The sequence below is a fragment of the Solanum verrucosum genome, unplaced genomic scaffold, assembly GCF_900185275.1.
Source record: "Solanum verrucosum unplaced genomic scaffold, falcon-dt-bn FXZP01000278.1, whole genome shotgun sequence".
NCBI classification, from domain to species: Eukaryota; Viridiplantae; Streptophyta; class Magnoliopsida; order Solanales; family Solanaceae; genus Solanum; species Solanum verrucosum.
In genome coordinates, this window is record NW_026020332.1 from 2,447,357 (window position 1) to 2,473,796 (window position 26,440).

At 32.7% G+C, this 26,440-nt stretch overlaps 1 protein-coding gene across 2 annotated transcripts in view; it reads left to right on the plus strand.

The window, feature by feature from the left end:
* The window catches only part of LOC125836756 (berberine bridge enzyme-like 22), a 119,494-nt gene extending 98,463 nt beyond the window's left edge, over positions 1 to 21,031 (plus strand). For both annotated transcript variants that reach the window (XM_049515960.1, XM_049515959.1), the window contains one exon: positions 19,575 to 21,031. In XM_049515960.1, the coding sequence (XP_049371917.1) occupies positions 19,575 to 21,028 (1,454 nt within the window). In that variant the 3' untranslated portion in view covers positions 21,029 to 21,031. The remainder of the gene's footprint in view (positions 1 to 19,574) is intronic.
* The last annotated feature ends 5,409 nt before the right edge of the window (positions 21,032 to 26,440 follow it).

A 26,440-nucleotide genomic window follows, 5' to 3' on the forward strand; every position in this document is an offset into this window, starting at 1 on the left:
AATAATAATTTAATTATAAAATATATATTTTATTCTTAATGAAATGATTTATGATCATGCAAACATCAGTGACTTATTTTTAGACAATAAGTTTAAAAAAAAAAAAATTCTTAAACTTCTCACATAAATTCAAATGGAGAAAGTATTAATATATAGTTTAATACCACGTGCCACTTTATTTTCTGTCTAGCTAAAAGTATAAATAGAAGTTCTTGTTTCCATTTTCTCAATCATCAAAATTTCCAACAAAACTCACGATGACTTTTTTAAATGTCTTTCTCACAAAATTATGAACTCAAAACTCAAGATCACAAGTTATCCACACTCCTAAAAACTCTTCATATTCTACCATTTTGAACTCCTTTACAGATAAACCTAAGGATAACCTCTAAGGCTCTTACTTCAAACCATCAATTATTCTCACTCCTAATGATGAATCCCAAATCCAGGCAGCTATACATTGCTCCAAGAAACATGGCCTACAAATTAGAATTCGAGGCGGTGGACATGATTATGAGGGACTTTCATACATTTTGGAGACCCCTTTTGTCATAATTGATCTTAGAAACCTAAGATCAATCTATCTCCATAGATACTGAAGACAAGACTCCTTGAATTCAAGCTGGCGCGACCCTAGGGTAAGTTTACTATAGAATCGTTGAAAAAAGTAAAAAATTGGCCTTTGTTGCTGGGGCTTGCCCAACTGTTGGTGTTGGTGGACACTTTAGTGGTGGAGGCTATGGCATGATGTCACGAAAATTTGGTACATCTGCTGATATCATCATTGATGTAAAATTAATTGATGCTAATGGACGAATTCAGGATCGAGAATCAATGGGTGAGGATCTCTTTTGGGCTATTAGAGGAGGTGGAGGGACTAGTTTTGGTCTCATTTTCTCATGGAAGGTGAAATTACTTGATATTATAGAAAAGGTGACTATATTCAACGTGACACGAACACTGGAACAAAATGCAACTCAACTAGTCTACAAATGGCAACATATCGTGGACAAAGTTGATGACAATCTTCTCCTCAGGCTCTTCCTGAAGAGTAGTGAATCTCCAATCAGGCGTGGACAAAGGACTATCTATGCCTTTTTCACTACAATGTTCGTTGGAGGAGTAGATGAACTCCTCCATGAAATGCAAGATAGTTTCTCGGAACTAGGGTTAGTGAAAGAAGATTGCATTGAGATGAGTTGGATCGAATCTATACTCTTCTTTGCTGGTTTCCCTAGGGGCACATCACTTGATGTGCTACTTCATTGGAATAATAGCGCAACTAATCAAGAATATTATTTCAAAGGGAAATCAGACTATGTTCAACACCCAATTTCTATTAATGGTCTTGAAGGTATATGGAAACTATTTAACCAAGTAGGTGAAAACTCAGCTGAATTACAGTTTAGTCCCTACGGAGGAAAGTTGAGTGACATCTCAGAATATGAAACACCTTTCCCTCATAGAGCTGGAAACATATTTATGATCCATTATGCGGTGTTTTGGGGGGGGGGGGGGGGGGGAATGAAAAATTCTCAAAGTAACATAGCTTGGATTCGAAAACTTTATGGTTACATGGCTAGGTATGTGTTAAAATCTCCTAGAGGTGCTTATTTCAACTATAGAGATCTTGATTTGGGAGTGAACAACAAAGGAAACACAAGCTATGAACAAGCAAGAATTTGGGGAGTGAAATATTTCAAGAACAATTTTGAATAATTGGTGAAAGTGAGGACAAAAATTGATCCAACAAATTTCTTTAGGAATGAACAAAGTATTCCTCCTCTATTATCTTAAGCTTAGTAGTAATTAATTTATGCACTCTACAAATAAGTTCTTTTATGTATATGTATACAACTATAGTACTGAAAAATAAATGTTGCCACGTTTCAAATATTGTGTAGGAATGAGCAAGGTTTTTCTTACTTTAGTAGGATTTTATTTGTATTAATTACTTGCCTAATGTTCAAAACTTTGAAATTAATTGAAAAAATCGTGTATGGAAAAAAACTAAACATCTTTGTTGAATAAGCTTCAATTCAATAGAAATAGATTTCATGTTATATATAAATTGTGGCTTGAGATAATTTTTCCTGTTTCGATATTTGGGACAGTGGTGATAGGCAGTAGCACCAGTGCCATAGTTAAAAAAACATTATGATTTTGAGAACAAATAAGATATCACTAAAGATTAAATCCAATTAATATAACATAAGTGTCGTATTTTTTACATTAGATTTTTCAATATTTTATTATTTGTGGAATTTATGTCTACATGACATAAAAAATTAACAAAAAATATTTTTAAATGGTCATATGTATATGTATGTATCAACATGTATATAGTGTATCAATATTGTATAAATAGTGTATAATCTTGTACAGATGAATGTAAAACTACGTAGTATTAGAGAATTTATATATATATATATATATATATATACACACACACACATTGCTGATACAATAAAATATGCATCGTAGACCAATTTTCTTAATCCCAACCAACTCAAATCTCCTCTAGATATAGTCTCAAAATTTAGATATGAGCTCTTCTCTATGTTTTGCTTCTACGATCCGGCAGTTCTCGCGAAGAGATCAATAAGATGTTGCTCTCCTTCACTCTTTCTTTTTCCGATTTGCTAATCTTTCGATCTAACGTGGACTGAGCGGCGATGGGTGCGAGAGGAAGAAACCTAAGAGAAGGTGCTTGTCTCTTAGGTCATTGTCTTCGATGCAACACAAGAAAGCGTCCTCTTTTTATATCCATGTATCAAATTTCGTCATTTCTCATAAAAGTCCATTCGATTCAAAAAGTTGCTTTTGTCATATCCTGACTTGTTTTAAACCCCCCCCCCCCCCCCACTCCCAGGGTCGTCTTAACCACTAGGCCAATAAAGCCATCGCTTGGGGCCCATATATTTTGGGCCCCCATTTTATAAAAAAATACTTATACATATTGTTGACACCCAATTTTGGACCTCCACAATATAAAGTAATCATTTCGAGCTTCTTCAATTTTAAATGATTTAAAATAATTAGTTTTACAAAATTTTAAAAATAAATAAATAATAATATAGTTTACAACTTATTTTAAATAGTTTTGTCACTTTTTTTTTTATAATTTTTAGATAATATATATGTTTTATATAATTTTATATATAATTAGTACATTTTATAAATATTCGAAAATCATCTCAAAAAGATTTTGTTTTGTTTAAATATTTTACTAATTAGTTTAGTTATATAATAGTTTACATTTTTTGGATTAATTATTTTATAATTAAGTCAATTTTTTTTATTTCGTTAAGATTAAGAAGCTCATTAATTAATTTATATTAATTCATCTAATTTAATTTTTAGCCAAATCACCAACTAAACTCAATTTGGCATAATTGTTAACTCTAAATGGCTACTTCCTTAATAGCAATTTTAGCCACTTCCTTCCATGCCTTCATTAAGAAACCAAGTTGGGCCATATAACAACAATTCTCGCAGCCCAACTTGTCAAATAACCCAATCCAAGCCTAATTACAATACTAAAGAAGCTCATTCCAATTACAATACCAAACAAACACATACACAACAATACAACAACAAACAATACGCTACCCCACCCGTGTAACTTGTCCTTCATCCCAGCGAACAAACCCAGAAACTCAGCAACCCAAATCAGCAGCAATCGCGACCCATAAGCAGTCCAGAATTGCGAGTCCAGCAGAAAATCAAGCCCAGCTCGCACGCATCCTTCTCCTCCTCTCTCCTTATCATTCGTACCAAAATCTTTGGAGAATCATTATGTGTCTCCATCTCCGCATCTCACTCGTCCTTGCTCGAAAATCAAGCGCCCAAAATTGTTTTCCGTTGGAGATTTGTACTAATTCCAGCTCCAACCTTATCTGTTAAGAGATTTTTGAATTTCGAATTCATAAAATTTTATCCAAATCTGCCCGTTTTCCTCTCTAAATCGAACCTTATTTCCCATGTATTTAAACCCCTCATTTACCTTCAATAAGAGAGTTGGAAAAGATTGGGGGAAAAATTGGGATTTCAGTTGATAGATGTAAACTTTAAGTTTTTATGATAGAAGCCGTGGAAGCAGTTATGGAAGGAATAGATGAATTGAAGAAGAGAGGAAAGAAGATTTTTATTTCTAATGATTTACAATAAAGGAGAATGTGCTCCTTATATAGATCATATATAGATCACACATTGTGCATTCTCTAACAAACTAATACAGCTGAAAGAGTTAGTTACATAAAAGAAACTTAACTAACAAACTAACTACTTATTCTCAATATTCCCTCTCAAGCTTTAGTCTGAGTATATGTTGAAGACTCCAAGCTTGGACAGTAGCATGTGATGAGAAGCTGCTCCTAGACCATTTGTCAATATGTCTGCTGGTTGTTGTTTGGTATTGACATAAGTAGGTTGTATAAGTCCACTTTTGATCATTTCCCTCACAAAATGGCAGTCTATTTCAATGTGTTTAGTTCTTTCATGAAAAATGGGATTAGCTGCAATTTGTAGTGTTGTTTTACTATCACAATGTGCCTTATAGGAGTTGTAACCTGCACATTCAATTCTTTCAGCACCCAAACCTGCCAAGTAATTTCTACTATTGCACCAGCCATACTCCTGTACTCAGCCTCTGTTGAACTTCTACTCACTATGTGCTACTTTTTTGACTTCCAGGAAATCAGTGAATCCCCTAGTTTAACCATATATCATGTCACAGACCTTCTTGTGTTTGGACATGTTGCCCAGTCTGAGTCACAAAATGCTTCAAGTTCCAAGCTTTTTTTACTACTTAACAGTATTCCTTGACCAGGACAATTCTTGATGTACGTGACTAACCTCAGAGCTGCTTCCCAATGTGATAGTTTAGGCTTTTGTATGAATGGTGATAAAACCTAGACTGTAAAACTAAAATCAAGCCTGGTAATGGTAAGATATAGTAATCTACCAACCATCCTTTGATAAGCTGTGACATCCTTGTACACAAGATCATTAGTAGTCCCAGTTAACTCATCATATTCTACTATTGTAAGTTTGACATTTGCTTCCAATGGTGTGCTCACTAGCTTGGCACCACTCAGACCAGTGTCTGATATAAGTTCAAGGGCATACTTCCTCTGATTGAGATGAGAAGTATGCCTGTTTTAGACCTCATGACTTCAATGCCCAGAAAATACTTAAGATTACCAAGGTCTTTCATTTTGAACCTATTGTGAAGTGAGTCCTTTAACTCATGTATCATCTTACTGATGTTACCTGTGATGAGTAAATCATCCACATATATGAGAATCACTGCTATCTCTTGTCCATCCTTCTTTGTAAAAAGGGAATGATCATATGGACTCTGTGAGTAACCAACATCTAGTAGGACCTTAGTGAGCTTTAGATTCCATTGTCTTGAGGCTTGTTTCAGTCCATATAAAGACTTCAGCAACTTACATACCTTGTACTCCCCTTGCCTCTGAAAACTTTGTGGCATGTCCATATAAACATCTTCAAGAAGATCACCTTGCAAGAAGGCATTATGGACATCCATTTTGTAAAGAGGCCAGTTGTGTGATGCTGCTACACTAATAACAGTCCTGACTGTGACCATCTTAGCGACAGGTGAAAAAGTCTCATGATAGTCTAGCCCCTCCTGTTGGCTGAACCTCTTGGCAACCAGTCTTGCTTTGTACCTTTCAACCTGACCATTAGCCTGAAGCTTAACTTTGTACACCCATTTAGATCCAATAGCCTTTTTGCCAAGTGGGAGAGCTACTACAAACCAGGTGTTATTTTGCTCTAATGCACTGATCTCTTCTTGCATTGCAGCAACCCATTCCTTGTATTTGGAGGCCTCTTTGAAACTAGCAGGTTCAGAGATATTTGAAAGAGCATTAAGGAAAGATTTATAGGGAGAACTAATATTTGAATGTGCGACATAATCACCAAGAGGATAAAGGCATGCAGTGTGAGCTTGTATTGAAGAATTGGGCAGAATATAATCCTTATGCCAAATAGGAGGTTTAAGGGATCTATTTGGCCTTGCATGTTCAGGGATTACAACAGCAGGTTCTGCAACTGGTACAATATGACAATTTTTTAGAGATGCCATTGCGATCTCTTCATGATCATTTTCATCATGTGACATTGTATCCATAGACTCAATATGACCAGGTATATTATCTTCTACTTCAACATCTGGCAAGTCCACAACTAGTGTTGGAGGATGCTTATCAGTGACAGGATCCAAAAAACACTCAAATTGTGGTAACCAAGATGAATCAAACAATTCAAGAAGCTGAGTTTTGGAATCAAACTGAAAAGGAAACTGGTTCTCTACAAATCTCACATCCATGCTAACATAAAAAGAATGAGACTCCAAATCCAATACTTTATACCCCTTTTGTGTCTCTGCATATCCCATGAAGACTCCTTTATTTTCCCTTGGAGCAAACTTATCAGTTCTGGGCAAAACTGATGTAAAACAAAGGCAACCAAACACTCTCAAATGATTTAGGTTCGGAACAGAGCCATAGAGTAGTTCATGTGGAGATTTACCTTGTAGTATTGCTGATGGAATTCTATTTATCAAATAAATTGCTGCCTTAATACAATGCCCCCAATACGAAATAGGAATAGCAGCCTTAAATCTCAAGGCCCTAGCAGTGTTTAGTATGTGTCTATGCTTTCTTTCAACCATCTCATTCTGTTGGGTGTGTAAGCACAAGATGTTTGATGCACAATTCCAAGAGAAGAGAATAATCTTTTACATTTGGAATTCATAAATTCAATACCATTGTCAGTTCTTAACACCTCCACTTTCAAACCAAACTGTGTGTTTATCATTATTAAGAAGTTCTTTAGTACAGACTGAACTTTAACCTTAGATTGAATAAGACAGGCTCAAGTGAACCTGTTGTAGTCATCTACTATAGTAACAAAGTATTACTTTCTATCATAAGTGGGGGTTCTATAGGGACCCCATACATCTACATGCAGAAGCTAAAAAATAGTACTAGACTTATGTAAACTAGGAAGAAAAACGGGTCTACATTGCTTGGCTTGAGGACATACATGACAACACTTTTGGTCAAGTATAAGTCCTTTAAGAGAAGATATATGTTGCATAGCAAGAAGAGAAGGATGGACAGTTTCATATGCCATAAAGAAGCTAGTCTATCATCTTTTACTGCAGCATTGGCTACTGTTTGCACTGTATCTTTCAACAAGTAAAGACCACCACGTTCTCTACCAATCCCAATCACCTTCCCATTGGAGAGCTCCTGCATCACACAGAAGTTAGGGAAAAAACTAACACTGCATAATAGGTCTTTGGTCAGTTTGGCAACTAATAACAGGTTAAACTTGAAGTCAGGCACATGCAACACATTTTTCACTATATATCTCCCAAGAATTATTGAGTTGTCTGTGTTAGTAATGTGTGCCTTTTTTCCTGTTGGTAATTGCATAGTGTTTGACCTATGATCAGCTATACTACTCATATCAGCTAACAAGTTTTTAGAGGATGCAATGTGGTAAGTTGCACCTGAATCAATTATCCAGCTATATTCAGAATAATCAGATGTCAATGACACATTATCTGCTACGTTTGCCTTGCATTCACCATCATTCCTAGTGTTTGTGTGATTATTGTTGTGTCTGAGATTCAGTACATGATTATACTCCTCCTCAGTGAGATTGAATTCATGTCTTTGTACTTCAGTGAAGGCAGAATTTGCATAGGATTTGAAACCAGTAGACCCTGCAGGAGCAGAATTATGGGACCTGTAACCATTTCCAACTCCATTTTCAACTCCTGGAGCAACACATTGTCCCAATTTCCTCTTACTCTTGAAATCTGCAAGATAGCCTATGATCCAATAGCAATCCTTAGTGAGATGATTCTTATACTCACAGTGCTCACAAGAAGTATCTAATAATGGTTTTTTCCCCTTGAAACCTTGCCTTCTATTAACTAGCATAGTAAGAGGCTCTTTGTTAATGTCTACAACACCAAGTAATCTCTGACTTTCCTCCTGTATGACTGTGGCATATGCCTGATTAATAGTAGACACAGTAGATATAAGTAATATATCACTCCAAACATGACTATATGACTCATTCAGGCCCATAAGAAACATCAACAACCTTTGTTGACTGAGATGATCAATGTAATGCCTAGCCTCATCACAACTACACAAATGAGAAGGAACCAGCACATCTAATTCATCCCATAAATCCCTCAATTTCGAATAATAGATTGTGACAAAGTATGTATCTTGCTTAAGAGAAGATACATCTGCCCAAAGCTGATAAACTCGAGTAAGATTGGACTTGTCAAATCTCTCTTTAAAATCATCCCACACTGTTTTAGCATTTGAAGCATACACGATCGTAGTGATCAATTCCTGAGCCACAGTGCTGCTAATCCATGAAAGCACCACAGCGTTACACCTTTCCTATTGAGCAGCTAATTCTCCTTTATAAGAGTTTTTCAAGCAAGATCCATCAAAAAATCCAAGCTTGTTTTTCACCAATAATGCAAGACGAAGTGATCTACTCCACAAGCTGTAGTTTGTTGGACCAGTGAGTTTTACTACAATCAACGCAGTACCTGGCATGTCTGATGCATGAAGATACAAATGATGATTATGTTCGAGAGTTGCGACTGTTCACTCTACCATTGTTGAGAGTTATTTGAACGATTTTGAATCTGATTACATAACTTGTACGCAGCTAGAAGGACAATCCCAGTGTCGCTGCTCTGATACCATGTAAACTTTAAGCTTTTATGATAGAAGCCATGGAAGCAACTCTTCCATGGAAGCAGTTATGGAAGGAATGGATGAATTGAAGAAGAGAGGAAAGAAGATTTTTATTCTGATGATTTACAATAAAGGAGAATGTGCTCTTTATATAGATCACATATAGATCACACATTGTTCATTCTCTAACAAACTAATACAGCTAGAAGAGTTAGTTACATAACAGAAACTGAACTAACAAACTAATTACTTATTCTCAATAATACAGAGAGAAATACTTAGTAAGAAATAGCTATAGAAACCAAATACGAAATAGGTTCGAGTTTTGGTTTTCGACTTCCTTTAGATTTTTCGGTTTCCCAGTAGCTAAAGACTACATACAAGAATATATTTGCAAGAAGAAAGGGATAGCTATAATTATTAAATCTAGAAATTTCGAGTCCTAGAAATTTGTTTCGAAGCTTGCATCGGAGATTCTTCATAGTAGCTCTGTTTGATTTTCATTCGTGGTGAAGTCACTACTCCTCCGTTCGTTTTGGTCCCAGTCTGTTGCCTAGGAAAAGGTAACAACCTTGTCCCTATCTCGTTTTCGTTTCATTTCTTTCTTCTCGACTTTTATGTTCCTTGAATGTTCATGTCACTTAGATTATGCTTGAATATGGGCTGATTGATGATAGTCCTCCCTCTAATTGCTAGATATATTCATGTTATCATGTTCAGATTTAATTTAATGCGATGCTTTCTATGTGGAGTACATTGAATACTCGTCATATTCTCTGTTTTTGTTTTTTTTTTTTGACAAATATGGGTTGTTCAACTTATTTTCTTTATGTATCACTCTTCTTTTCTCTACAGATTTGATTATAGTTCTGATGATATTTGAGTGGTCACTTATGCTGGTTCCCTTATTGATTTTATTTGTATAAGAGTGTGATTAGTGCTAGTTTTAAGTAATCTTGTTGTTCTACATGTTAACAACTGATTGTGTTGCCTAAACTTTATTTTCTTGTTCGATTATTGCAAATCTGATTTGGGAGATGTGATTATAGCTTTGATAAGGTGTGTGTTTTATATTAAGGTTTCATTTTAGCTCTTAATATCCTGTTTTTGCTCTTTCTTTTGAAACTAAAATTGACCTTTTGTGTTTAGTGTAGTTGTGTGATTTTCCCTAATGCAACCTAGTTATTTTGAGCATGAATTTTTGTTTTCAAAATTGTCCCTGTTCAGCTGCATGCGTTTCATATAGTGTGAACGAGTTTGAAAAAAGTTTGATCAAAGTGTTCTTAGCATGATTTTTCAGATTTCATGTGCCCTGGTCATTTTATTCTTTAAAAGGGCTTAAAGTTAGTCGTAAGAAACTTCCCGATAATGTTAATATTTAGATTGTGTCCTTGTTTGAGTTTAAGTCATGGCTACTCACTTCTTTTTGTTATGTTTGTTTGGGAGACTCACCTCTGTAGATGGTCTCATTTATAAATTTTATTTGTCCCATTTGTTCAAAAAGGTAGCATGTTTTTTTTTGTTTCATAGCCACCGTATGTTATGAGTGAAACTTATTATGAGTGTTGTATTGTTCGTAAATGCATATATGTCTTCTTTGTTTTGACTAGTTCGAGTAGTTAAATAATAGTTTCATTTTATTTTCATTTGTCCTTTCATCAAGTTTATTATTTATTCCATGTCACTTTTCCTTGGCTAATTCTTATCATCGTTTTCGTGGCATGTGAAATCTGTCCAAGCTCGCCACGAACTCCTATTTTTCTTTTCCCGCATTTCGAGAGATCCATAAAGGCTCAAACCCTTTCCTTCGAGTCGGCCAGCCTTAAGAATCGATGAACAGGTCAAAATCGAGATGAAACACATGCTGAAAAAATGGATTGCACACGTCTGTATACATATAATATACAGGAACAAGGGCTGATATACATCAGTATACAAATGTATACAATTCTGGGAAACTCGAAAATGGGCTTCAAGCCCAAGATCTTTGTTGCCAGCAGGTCCAGGTAGCAGAAAATGAGCAAAAGCCCAATGAAATTACAGCAGGCCAAAAATGATAAGGAGCTGATTTTTTATGAGATGGGCCAAAACCCATCATTGTTGACAAACTTTAGATAATAGGACATGGATAAAAGTGTTGGCAAGCCCAATTTCGAATTTGGGCAAAAAGCCCAAGTTCAATATTCTCTCCCTTTTCCTCTTTATTTATTTGTCATTGAATTAACTAACAATTTATCTTCACTTTGGTTTAACTTAATTAAATTTCCGAAGATAGTCGTTTCTCTTTATATTCAAAAGTTTTATTTATTTTTCTTACATATATATATATATATATATATATATATTACTTATTACTCAGCTCTATTTTAGCCTTAGTCTTGTTAACACTTAAGTTACTTCCCTTTCGAATGATCCCCTTTAGTTTATTTCCCCTCAAAAAAAATTATTTAGAAAAAAATAATAGTAAAATAAATAAATAAATAAAAATGAGTTTTTGTACTTAGTTAAAGGTTTAAAAATTAGTCAAAGTCATTTTTAGTCAAATCGTCTGTCAACCGCAAGTTAGCGGACATTTCGAGAGCCTAACACCTTTTCGGAATGTACCTTGAACTTGAACCCTTTTTAAATTGATTTTATCTGTTTGAATCTTTTGAAAACCTTGAGTTTTTTCTTGATTTTTACTAAAAAATTAAGTGGCGACTCTGTTTCTTTTGAAAAAATCAATTTCTCTTCAAATCATAAGTTTAGTCGATTTTTCGAAACAAGTCATTTTTTCTTTTATTTTTCGAGTAAAACACATATTATTAAAAAAATTATATTAATTTTTTGAGGAAAAAAAAACGTGTAAGAGGTTTTATAATTTTTCTTGAAAAATTGTTATTGTTGATATTCTTAAGTATATGTAAATTGTTTGAATTATTATGAAAATTTATTCAATCTTGATATCAGTAGGGGTGTTCATGGTTTGGATAAAAACCGATCCAAACCGAAAAACCAAATCAAACCGATTAAATGAACCGATTTAATTTGGGTTTTGGTTTGGTTTGGTTTTAGATTGTTAAGAACCGATAGTATTTGGTTTGGTTATGGTTTTGTTCGGAAAAAATCGAAGAAATAACCGAACCGAACCAACAAGTTATATACATAAATTTTATTATTATGCATACACATAATATATTATATTCATAAACAATTTTAAAGATTTTATATATGTTTCATCAAATTTATTTATAATTTACTTATGAAAGAAAAAATGTCAAAGGTGAGAATATTTTTCTTATTGGTTTCATGTATATGAGTGTCTATGGAAATTCTTTGTGGGACTGAAAATGTCATTGTCTCTTCCTTCTATGCCAAAATAGTGAATTTTGAAGTTTTATTCAGTAAATTCAATAATTGAAAGTTTTGTAATGCCAGTCATTCTAACTATTTTTTTGTTTGAATGGATTGTTGTCACTTTTTTTCACGTTTTGAATGAATTGTTTCTTTTATTTTTATGTATGGTTAATAACTGAATAACCGAACCAAACCAAATCAAAACCGAAAACAACCAAACCGATAAATGTATATTATATTTGTTTGGTTTGGTTTTGATAATTTTAAAACCGATTAAGTTGATTTGGTTTTGGTTTTGACCAATAACCGACCCAAACCAAACTGTGAACACCCCTAGATGTCAACTAGAAAATATGATTCTGATTTTGCAAAAAGAGAGAAAATTTGAAGAATTAAATAAATCTTAAAAAAGAGCCCTTTTTAGATTTTTGACAAATAATAAATATTTCGAATGAACAAGTCACCAATAGAATTGATTTAGATGATAATAATACCCAAGAATAAAATCTAGAAGAAGTTGGTGAAAATGTGACATTGTTCCCGATATCAAGAACTCCTAGATAATTTAAATAGTTGCATCCCTAAAAATATATAAGATCCAAGTCAATGGAATAATGTAGATAAAAAATTGAGAGATCTATTAGTAGAAAATGGACCATTTAGAATGACTGATATAATTTTCCACAAGATAAATACATACAACATTTTTCTACAACACACTATATTCAAAAATTGGTAAAAGGAGAAAAGCATGAAAGAAAATGATTAATCTACTCTAAAGATTTGGATAAAAAAAATATTATTTTTGTTGTAAATTATTTAGCACAACTTCTATTATTTGCAATAGTAAACTAGCTAGTGAAGGTAGTAATGAGTGGAGAAATCTTAGTGTTAAGCTCAAAGTCAATGAAGTAAAGAATGAACATATTATTAATAATATGAGCTCGTGTATTGATTTAGAAATGAGATTGCATTAAAAAAACAATTGATAAAGTTGTGCAGTAACAAATTGATAGAGATAAAGTGTAATGGAAAAATGTATTGTCAAGAATTATTGACGTGATCAAAACCCTTTGGAAAAATAATTTAGCATTTAGGGGAACATATGGCAAGATCTATCAAGAAAGCAACGGTAATTTTTAAAGCCTAATTGAAGTGATTAATAAATTGAGAAAATAGTCAAATGCACCCCCAATCTATTACCGGATTCCCAACTACACACTTAAACTTTACAAGAGTCCTATCACCCTCCCAAACTATTTAAAACTGAAATTATCATCTCCCTGAACGCTTATGTGGCAAAATGAGTGTATTTCACTCTCCTTGAGAGAGTGAGCACCAAAATCAAATAGTAAACTTTTATTTTTGAATATTTCTTTTCAGAAATACTTGTATTTATAATTATTCTTTTTTCTTTATTTGTTTCTTTCTTCTTCATTACAACATAGATCAAATTCCACCACTCATCATCTCTAAATCGCCACCGCCACTATTTTCTCTATCGTCACCGTCACTACCATCTCCATGTCACGACCCAAAAATGGATGTGATGGCACTCGTCGTATCCCACCAAGACAAGTCAGCCTAAAACCCAATCATTTCTATAAAGTGCGGAAATAAAGCAAGGTTCAAAACAATTACTATTACGAAAACAAGTCAACTTAATTCAATCCCCAAAACCTGGTTGTCACGTGCACAAGCCTCTAATGTAAATACTATAATTGAAATAAAATACGCAAGTCTCAAATGATGTTGTCTTTCAAGTAAAAACAAAATCATAAACATTAGTAAGGAGGTTCGCTGAGATGACAAACAGCTACCTCTCAGATCTCCACAGAAAGCCTCGGAAACGAAGAGAATGGAAGGTATCACGAAGATCCGGGCTCGTAACCTACAAAAGATTGTAGAAGCAAGGGGTGAGTACCAAACCACACGGTACTCAACAAGTAAACCTCTAAACACAAGCTAAGGGTACAGAATACGGGTACTCCTTACACCCCATCCTAACCTCCATAGCTACAACCTGCATAAAACCAGCTCAACCTAACAATTCACAGTTTACAAATCATACAGCTCAACAACAGCACTCTAATATATTATATATTCTCAATAACAACTCAATATTCATCGATAACAAGTTTCACAAAAAGGCACTCACAAGATCAGCAACACACAAGATCAAGTTCATCAATAATATAAATAATGCAATGCAATGAAATGCAATATCAAGTATAGTGATGCATGTCTGACCTAATGATACACACCCGCTGTCTCTCAGTCCGGGACCCATGGGGGACATATCTGTCCATGCATCCATCGCGGCGCGCGATACGACCCTCGATAATAGTAACCATCGCGGCGCGCGATACGTCCCTCAAAATATAGTATCCATCGCGGCGCGCGATACGACCCTCGATAATGGTACATCCTTTTATCACATAACACTTATCACAACAATGTCTCAGAACAATGCAAATGACATGTTCACACAAATAATGAGAAGATGACCAATTTAATATCAATGTACAATTCACAACAATACAATCGTGACACAACATCAACAATTAAACAACAAGCCTTTTTATTACCCTTTTTCCATCACTAGAATTATTCAACATGGAAAAGTCAACCCATCACCAATTCCCATTACTCCCAAACATATACACAAGGAAATACACGAATTCCATACGCTTAGCAAGGGTTTAGAAATTCACTTGCCTCAAATAACCGAACAATCACTCCGAGACTTGAGCCTTCCCTTTTCGTTGAGCTTCCAAATCAATACAATCTATTCAAATACATAGTCACAATAAGATTCCGAAACTAACAACACTCATGTCACTATAGGTTTAACCTAGACCCAAAAGCTTACCCAAATTTATAATTAAGTTCCCAAGTCTTGATGCCCATTAACTTGTCAATTCTTCCAATTCCTTCAATTATCGTAAATCTAATGACATTCACAAAAATACGATATACTTAATGTTTAATTATCTATTTTAATTAATATATCAAAATTAAAATACAATGTGATAATAACATAAGAATTACTAATTTTCGGAACCACTGGTTATGAAACCAGTGGTGGGAATCGGCAAAAATCAAGATTAATATGTCGCCGGCAGGTTCCTAAATTTATAATATGTAATCATAACTTTATCCTCACAATTTTCAAAACCCACCAAGTGTACAACAATGACATTATTCTTTCCCCAAGAAATCAATTAGGCCTTAACATATATAGAGTAATAATCTAACTCCTTTAGTGAGAATTCAACTTACTACTTGAAACTGGAGATAGCATGTATGGAAAATAATTATATATATATACTCCTAACAGTTCAACTCCCTTCATCCCCATAAATTGACAACAAACAAAAAAAGAAATATAATAATAATAACAATAATATTAGCACCGTTTCTTAACTACAAACTTACGAAGCAATTCATCCTTTTCCTACCTAATATATTATTATTTCCACACATATACATATGTAGAAATTAATGAAGAGCATGCAGAGCACTTGATGCAATACCTGAAGCAGATCGAAACTCACGATGCCGAAACCCTACGCCCTTTTCTTCTTTTCCTTTTTCAGTTATGACTCAAATATTAAACCCCAAATAATTTAATTCATTTTAACCCATGGTCAAGTGGTATAGTCTTTAATAAATGATCACTTTAACCCACTAACTATCGATTAATTAACTTAAGTTAAACGAATAGTTCAAAATTTCCAAAAATGACCTTCCGGGTCATCACACTCCACATAATTGACAATGAAATTTTAGTATTCCTCTTGATTCTTGAATTTGTATTTTTCAATTTGTGCATGAAATTAGAAAATTTTGAAAATCAATTCCTTATTGATATTATTGGAGTTGTTAATCATCACTTTACATGTCAACCCACAAGGCCGATTAGGTTGGAAATTCATATCTTGATTATTCGATGCCTCAATTAGGCAATTTTATTTCAAACCCAGAAATAATTTTGAGTTTTCAATGAAACCCACATGTGATGAGACGGTGTGACGCTAATTTTTAAATGAGTTCAGATCTAATGATTTCGGAAGATAGTTAGAAATTTCCTTTTGCTATTATAAGTCGTCAAATTGTTTAGAGTTCCTCCAAAAAGATATGAATTAATTTATGGGCTATTGTAAAGAAAGAAAAGAAGCATTAATAATTGATGTTTTTTTATATGTCAAAAGATTTAGGACTTGGTAATGCTAGCTGGTGGTAGGAAGTGGGTGGTGCCGATAGGTTGATTGGTGAAGTTTTCTGTTTGCAATGAAAGAAAAAAATGATGAAAAGACTTTTGGTGTTGGAAGGGAAGATGAAAATATAGGAGAAAAAGGTAAAAAATAATAGTTTTTAAAGAAATCCACGTGTCAAACGCGTGAGTTTCACCTGTCAATATAAATGTGGTTGTTCCTTTTTAAGGGTGTAATAATTTCAGTTTTAAACAGTTTAGGGGGGGTGATAGGGCATGCGTAAAGTTGAAGTGTGTAGTTGGGAATCCGGTAATAGATTGGGGGCATTTGACCATTTTTCTCTAATAAATTTGATCCAGCTATGCAAGAACTTATTTGAAGAATAAGCATGACGAAATTCATAGTCATTACCTTGGACATAATATACAAAGTGAATTATTAAACTTATTGGCAAGTGAAGTCAAGAATAAAATTATTAAAGAGATTAAAGAAACAAAATACTTCTCAAAATATTAGGGCCTCTCTTTAAGGTTTGGCTTTAGGCCCCCGATCTTGTTGAGTCGGCCCTGCCCCCCTCCTTCCTATATTGTCTTTAGCTTAAAATCCCTTTTGATATATTATTTATCCGAAATGATACATATTTACGATGCATCAAATTTTAAAATCGAAATTTAAGAAGTTTTAAATATTGCTGACATGACAGACTAAGGGGAATGAAGAAGGAAAGCAACGAAGAAAGAAGGAAGACTAATTTTAATAATAAATAATAATTAGGTTATTTGGGTATGGAATTTGGACTTATTGAACATTTTGTCTAATTTTATTAAATAATTTTACATACGTAAATTAAGCTTTTAAGTTATGTAATTTACTCATCATAATTATAATGATTTAGACCTTTTGAGTTCAATGTATAACCGTAGGCTTTGTAATTTACACAGTTTCTTGGACCATAATTACAAGTCTTCAATTATACGTTCTCATTTTAGAGATATATGTACTAAATTTTTTTTAACTTTTTTAGTAATATTTCTAATTTCGCTGTAATTTTATATGCAAAAATTATTATCATGATATTTTTCCATCCGATAGAGTCTAAAAAAATTGTTAGTATCTTTATCCATATTTATCATCTAAAGGTCAAAGTGGATTTGGTCAATGATAATTTTGGGACAATTTACATATAGGAAGTTTGACACAAAAACCCATCAATTTTCATAAATTACAATTTCTTATTAAGGTCTAGTTTGACCTTTGAAAAATCAAGTCGGACAATTGCTTAATACGTTAATGAACAGAGAATTTATTTAATCTTTATGTTCCAGGGTGTATAAAACCGAACCGAAAATCGAACCAAATCGTAAGTCAAGTCAAACCGAACAAAAATCCGACTAGTGGTTTGGTATTGGAAAAAAAACCCGACTATATTTGGGTTGGTTTGGTTTTAACTAAAAAAAACCAACCCGACATTATATAAGTAATTTTAAAATTTTATTTTATACATAAAAATATTTACATTGATATAATTTTAAAATATTTATTATACTATTTCATAGTTTTTATCTTTTAATATATTATTTCAAGTTTAAAATTTAGAATTCGGAATGGTCCAATAAAGATTATACTTCATAGATGTTGATAATTATAATAAAACTTAAATCAAAATCAAATTAATACTAATACAAAAAGAAAATCAATTCAACACTAAGAATGACAATAATATTGAATATTGGTTTTTTAGTTTTACATTGGTTTAGACAATTAAAATACATAATCTACTTTTTAATTTTCCTTAAATATTTAGTAATGTAACTAATACTTATTAAACTTATTTTAGCATGATTTAGTACTTTTAAATTATGATCATTTTCATTATGACTTTGCCATATTTATTTTATATGATGATTTCATTATTATTTTTTATTGAATATTTTAGTGTCATCACTCATCTCATATTTTGTGTTATTCTTTTAAGAAACACCTTAGATAATTGTATTTTGGTTGGACTAAAGAAATATTTGGAGCACAAGTTAATTATATGTTTATATGCGAAAAATCCAAAAGCTAAAAAATCCGAGGTTTATTAGTTTATTTTGATTTATAAATTTAAAAATTAGACACAATGGTTTGGTTTGGTATTTGAAAAACCCGAACCAACCCGAGGTTGAAAAACTTGAAAAAATTCGAATTTTATTAGTTTGATTTGGTTTATAAATTTAAAATTTTTACACAAATTGTTTGGTTTGATATTTGAAAAACCCAAGCCAGCCCGGTCATGTACACCCCTAGTTCCAACAATGCACATGAAAATGTTAAGTTTTCTACAGAAATTTATTTATTAAAAGTGACATAATATATTAATAATATCCAGAAAATAATTTGTCTAGTCGACTACACAATTATATCAAAGTAGGTTATTATAATCAAAGATTCAAATCTAGAAGATATGTAAGATTTCAACTTAGGAGAAAAATATTTTCTCGAATTAGTTTTATTGATCATTATCAATGATATGAATAGTTATACTTTTTTTTTTTTTAGTTTCCCACCCAATTCTAATGTTCGATGCCCATATTGATGCTCTGACTAAATTTGAATTGCGCAGATTTTTTCCAGTAATCGGATAATATTCCACGTTAGGCATGAGGAAGCGTGTGCATCTAATTCTATATGAATAAACATGACAATTGACGAGTCTTTGGAATGTGTGTATACATATACTTTTCTTGCACGAAAAAAATAATTGCACGCAGAGTTCGATTTTGCTTTTTAAACCTAATAAAAGAAAATTCTATCACGGATTAGGAAATGTTTTACGATTAAAGTTAGGTGAAGACATAATACTCCCTCCGTAGATTTTTACTATTTTAAAAATAAATTTTCACTTTTATATGTCATATTTAATATATTAAAGTATCGTTATAAACTATATATATTAATCATTATTTTTTAAGAGCCGTGCAAAATCAAAATGAACAACCGACAAAATATTATTCTATACCACGTGGTCTTAGGGTTTGAAACTAAACTTCTTTGATTTCTCCCTAGCTAAATCTATAAATAGGAGTTGTTAGTTTCCATTTTCTCCAACATCAAAATTTGCAACAAACAATCATGACTACTTTCAAGAAGTTAACAATATTTCTCTTTCTCTCAATTTGCCTTTCATCATCATGGGCCAACACCACCCTGCATGATGACTTTCTTGAATGCCTTTCTCACAAAATTATGAACTCAAGCTCAATATCACAAGTTATCTACACTCCTAAAAACTCATCATATTCCACCCTTTATAACTCTTTTTCAAGTAATCTAAGGATAACTTCCGATTTCAAACCATCAATTATTTTCACTCCTAATAATGAATCTCAAATCCAGGCAGCTATATATTGCTCCAAGAAACATGGCCTACAAATTAGAATTCGAGGCGGTGGACATGACTATGAGGGACTTTCATATATTTCGGAGACCCCTTTTGTCATAATTGATCTTAGAAACCTAAGATCAATCTCCATAGATACTGAAGACAAGACTGCTTGGATTCAAGCTGGCGCGACCCTAGGGGAAGTTTACTATAGAATCGCGGAAAAAAGTAAACAATTGGCCTTTGTTGCTGGGGTTTGCCCAACTGTTGGTGTTGGTGGACACTTTAGTGGTGGAGGCTATGGCATGATGTCACGAAAATTCGGTACTGCTGCTGATAACATCATTGATGCAAAATTAATCGATGCTAATGGACGAATCCTGGATCGAAAATCAATGGGTGAGGATCTCTTTTGGGCTATTAGAGGAGGTGGAGGGACTAGTTTTGGTCTCATTATCTCATGGAAGGTGAAATTACTTGATATTCCAGAAAAGGTGACTGTATTCAACGTGACACGAACGTTGGAACAAAATGCCACTCAACTTGTTTACAAATGGCAACATATTGCAAACAAAGTTGATGACAATCTCCTCCTCAGGATCTTCTTGAGGAGTAGTGAATCTCCTTTCCAGCATGGACAAAGGACTGTCCACGCCTTTTTTACTACAATGTTTGTTGGAGGAGTCGATGACCTCCTCCATGAAATGCAAGATAGCTTCCCAGAACTAGGGTTAGTGAAGGAAGATTGCATTGAGATGAGTTGGATTGAATCTATACTCTTCTTTGTCGGTTTCCCTAGAGGCACATCAATTGATGTGTTACTAGATTGGAATAACTCAACTTATCAAACCGGATTCTTCAAAGGTAAATCAGACTATGTCCAACGTCCAATTTCTATAAATGGTCTTGAAGGTATATGGAAGCTATTCAACCAAGTAGGCGAATACTCAACAGAATTACAATTTAGTCCCTACGGAGGAAAGTTGAGTGACATCTCAGAATCTGAAACACCTTTCCCTCATAGAGATGGAAACATATTCATGATCCATTATGGGGTGAATTGGAGGGAAATGGAAAGTTCTAATAAGCATCTATCTTGGATTCGAAACCTTTATGGATACATGGCTAGGTATGTGTCAAAATCTCCTAGAGCTGCATATTTCAACTATAGAGATCTTGATTTGGGAGTGAACAACAAAGGAAACACAAGCTATGAACAAGCAAGAATTTGGGGAGTGAAATATTTCAAGAACAACTTTGATAGATTGGTCAAAATCAAGACTAAAATTGATCCAACAAATTTCTTTAGGAATGAACAAAGTGTTCCTCCTCTAGTATCTTAAGCTTAGTAAATAGTACTAATATATAATTTATGCACTCTACAAATAAGGCTTATCATAGTAGTTCTTTTATGTATATATATACTACTATAGTACTGAAAAATAAATGTAGCCAGGATGCGTTCCAAAGATATTGTGTAAGATATAGTACTCCTATATTGTTTGATTTATAAATTTTTATTTTCAAGTAATAAATTTTCTATGTATTAAAATGTTTTCTTGATGTTAGAATTCGTGGGTTGTCAAATTTCTCCCCTCTTGTCATTTATTTACTTTATTTTTAAGTTGTAGCAATGATTACAATGGTAAAATAAAGATTATCAAATAAATGTTAGTAGTATCTAATTTTTGAAATATAAGAGGCATTTAAGTAAAACTTGGCATCTTTTTCTGTTTGAGATTAAAGATAGAATAAACTTGATTTAATTTACATAACAACTATTAATAAATCAAATTTGATAATTAAAAAAAATAGAAAAAAACTATCTACTTATTTAGTCTTCCTTTCAACATAAATGACATCGGGATAAATGCATTTATTGCAAGGACCTAATCAATGATAGTGATTTTCTCTATTTCAAAAATAATTTAATGGAATAAGTGTTTACTTGATACACTCTCTCCTGAAAATTTGAGATATTTTGGATTTTCTTTTTTTTTAATAAAAAATTATTCTAAACTGGCTACAGTTGATTAATATTTTTTGACTGTGTAAAACACACATCCACTGACATTGTATCCTGAAAAAGGTAATCGTGTTCCATATTCAACAAACATTGGAACAAAATGCAACTCTGTTTATAAATGACAACATATCGCAGACAAAGTTGATGAAAATTGTCTCATCTGGCTCTTCCTGAGGAGTAGTGAATCTCGATTTGGGCATGGACAAAAGACTATCCACGCCTTTTTCACTACAATGTTCGTTGGAGGAGTGGATGAACTCCTCCACGAAATGCAAAACAGATTCCCTGAACTAGGATTAATAAAAAAAGATTGCAATGAGATGAGTTGGATTAGCCTAATAGAATTTGACATCTACTCTATATACAAATAATAATAATTTTAATCATGTATTTATTTAGCGAACGGAGTTTGAAGATAACTCAGACGCGAGCCCAACAATCATCGAAATCACCGGATCTCCCAAATCCAAATGCAACACCCAACATTCAGGACACATGGTCGTAAGGTGCCAAAGAATTTTATTTATAGTCATAATTGATTGTTTGTTGGACAAAATGGAAACACATGACTTATTTATATTAATGTGTTTATTCTAAAAGATTTTCTTGTTGTCTAGAGGCGTATCCAGGATCTCGGCTAGATGGGTGCACAATTACGAAAAAATGTATCTCTAATATAAATTGATCGATTTGACTTTTAGTTTGTAATATGAATCATTAAAGTTTAAAATTATAGATCCAAAATATATAATACTACTAGTTTTAAATTTAAATATACACATTTGATTTAATTATATAAAAAATTTACAATGCTAAATTTTTTAAGAATTCTCAATGTAACACACTTGAAAATTTTGAAAGAATAAAGAAAAAAAACAAAAGAAAAATTAGTTGAAACGACAAAAGTGTAACTGATAACCACTTGGAAAAGTGTTACTCAAAGAAACAAGATAGATATAAGATTTAAATTTCTATCTCTCACTTAGAGAAGTACACCCAATCATCATCGCATTTTTATATGATACTTTAAACATGGGTTCACACATCTATATTTAAATATTTTTAAAAAATAATATCACTACTATATATATGATCTAGAGAGGAGCATGGGTTCACGTGAAGCCACGGCACCCCCTCTAGATACGGCTCTGCCTCTTGAGGCTCTTCTTGTGGAATAGTACTGAATCTCAACTCAGCCATGGGAAAAAGACTGTCCACGCCTTCTTCTTTACAATGTTCGTTGGAGGAGTCGATGACCTCCTCCATGAAATGCAAGATCGCTTCCCGGAACTAGGGTTAGTGAAAGAAGATTGCATGGAGATGAGTTGGATCGAATCTGTACTCTTCTTTGTGGGTCTCCCAAGGGGCACACCACCTGATGTGTTACTAAATTGGAATACCTCAACTAATATAGGATTCTTTACAGCGAAATCAGACTTTGTCCAACACCCAATTTCTATTAATGGTCTTGAAGGTATATGGAAACTATTCAACCAATCATAGCTTGGAATTGAGAACTTTATCGATGCATGGCTAAGTATGTGTCAGAATCTCCAAGAGCTGCTTATTTCAACTATAGAGATCTTGATTTGGGAGTGAACAATAAAGGAAACACAAGCAAGAATTTGGGGAGAGAAATATTTCAAGAACAACTTTGATAGATTGGTGAAAGTGAAGACTAAATTTGATCCAACAAATTTATTTAGGAATGAACAGAGTACATATTCCTCCTCTATTATATATCTTAAGCTTAACTTCTCTCCTCCCAATCTATATTTGCTTATCACTTGTTATGATTATTGTTCTTGAGTATGTTCAACTTCCTTCACTTTTGTATGTGACGCTTTTTCGCTTCCTTGATTACTGTCAAGAGTTCTTGCTATTGATGCGTGTAAATTTTTATAATAATTTTCAAAGTATTTAAATATATCAGAGAAATATTTTTATTATTTTTGATATAATGTTACCAATTCTTTGAAACTCAATTTTCATTTTAAGAATAAAGAGCTATTTTGAAATTTTTGGATATTTACATGCTTTCATAACCAGTTTGTAACAATATGTATGTGGCTTGAAAATATTTGTTGTATCTAACCAACGTGTAGTATTATTTTTTGTGTGTATATAAGAAACTATTTATCTACTCTAATATATAACATTTCTAGAAAATATCATGTAAATATATATATATATATATATATATATATATATATATATATATATATATATATTGTCTTTTGTAATTGTGTGAAGTATAGATAATTTCACTAGCATCTGCACAATTCTAATTAACCAGTAAAGTAACGACCCTTATGTATTTGCATTAAGTATTATTAACTCGTGTACAAGTCCACGAATTTTAACATGAAGAATATTTAATATTAGAAAATACATACTTGAAAAAATTTCATAAATTAAACAATATATATCGTACAGCTTTTGAAACGCATGCTGGCTACATTTAGTTTTCAGTACTATAGTGGCCCTGGGTAAGCTCGGGTTAGCCTGTTAGGGTGAATGCAGGTAGTGGATGTAGCTTTTCTTCTGAAGCGTCTTAGTTCATAGCTGTCGAAGTGTAGTATTGAGGTGAGGAGCGCACTAGCTAGGTGGAGTCTCCTTTCAGAACTACTTCTTTTCCTTTCTCTCTCTGCTATCCCCTGAACTGTCAGTATCGAGACAAGTTTGGAATGTTGGCTGAGCATATATAAATTAATTATCACTAAGCTTAAGATATATACACTAGTATCAAGGATTAACTTGGTAGTGTTTTCACTTAAGTGACTTTTTCTTCCTTGATACTATCAGAATATATATACACTCCAATAATATCAAATGGTTATTGAAGCTAAAGTTATGTCATAAATGGTAATAAATATAAAATATCATTAAAAAGAGTAATTAATCAAATAAAATATATTATTAAGTAAAAAATCCTTTTAATTATTTCAACTTTAAAACAAGTGTTTATAAGTACTTTTTTATTTTATCCAACCGCTATAAAACTGTTTAAAATTTATTTTGACTTAAAATTACTTAAAATAAGTCAATTCAAACAGACTTTAGTAAGTTTTATATTTTTATTAAAGTATGAATAATTCTAAGAGATGAAATCAACGCACACCATGTTCAATTATTTAATAGCTCATTTTAAATTGATCTAACCTTTATATTTCTCCAATTAAACTACTTTAAAATATTATGAAGAGAAAATACATAAAAACACCCTCGAACTTGGCAGCAAAACTCACTTTAGCACCTTAACTTTACGGGTAATTATTTACCCCCCTAAACTTATTCAAGTGAATTTAATAGCACCTTACACATACAATACCAATTTCATACTTATGGGTGAAATGCACGCGCGCCACTTAAGCGCCACCTCTATGCCACATGACACGTTGGATAATTGAAAAAAATATATTTTTTCTTTATTTTTATTTCCCTACATTTTTTTAAAATTTTATTTTCACTATTCACCTATCCTCTTCATTATTTCATTTGGGTCCATTTCTTAACTTCTAAAATTCTGACCGATTCATTCTATTTTCATTACTTTGTAATGATTTATTATTACTTCCATTAATCTCTTTTTTCAGCTAAGTGAAGCTTTAACTTACATCAACAATGGCGCTTTCAAATTTGTGCAAAATCAGTGTGCTTAACTTTTTAGATTTATTGTTAATTTTCTTGTTTAACTTCCTAATACATATCCAGGTATAGAATAAGTAATGTTTAAAGTTAGATGATTAATTATTTTTTAAGGTTTTGACACTTTGTTAATTCTTTATTAATCAAATCATAGTTGAAATTTTTTAAAGATTTGCTATTTTGATTTGAAATTTTCTCTTTATTATAAATATAAACTACTTAGAAGAAGGAGAAAATCGGAGATAAAGGATGCATAGAGGAATGAGAGGAGAGGGTGTGCAAGCTGTGAGGAAGAAGAAATAATTAAAAAGAAAAGAAATGAGTTGTGTTTGGGGTGATTGGTGCAAGTAAGAAGAAGAAGAAATGGGAAAAAATTGTATTGGCAGGAAAGGGAAAAAAAGGGCCCCATTTAATTTTTTTGTCCTTTATTTACGTGCTGATATTTTTGAAATTTGCCACGCCAACCATCCGAATAATATTAAATTTACTTATAATACGATTAGGAGGGTAAATAATTACCCGTAAAGTTAAAGTGTTAAAATAAGTTTTGCTGCCAAATTTAGGAAAATTTAGGGGTGTTTTAATGTATTTTCTCTATTATGAATATTAAATACTATGTCTTCTCTTCAAATGGATAATGGAAGTTCAAAAGATGAATTTCATATGGCAGCTATCCATCCAATTTACCAGTTAGTTGACAAGATTATAATATAATTCATCATTTAGACAAAAATTGTATATTAGTTTGTGTATTTTTTTTATGGGGGGAGGTTTACTATAATCTTAGAAAATCATGAAAGGTGAAATTACTCGATATTCCAGAAAAAGTAACTGTATAATGTGGGACGAACATTGGAACAAAATACAACTCAACTAGTCTACACAAATGGCAACATATTGCGGACAAAGTTGATGACAATCTCTCACTCAGGCTCTTCCTGAAGAGTAGTGAATCTCCGTTCAAGCGCGGACAAAGGAGTGCCCACGCCTTTTTCAAAACAATGTTCGTTGGAGGAGTGGATGAACTCCTTCACGAAATGCAAAAAGAGGTTTCCCGGGACTAGGGTTAGTGAAAGCATTC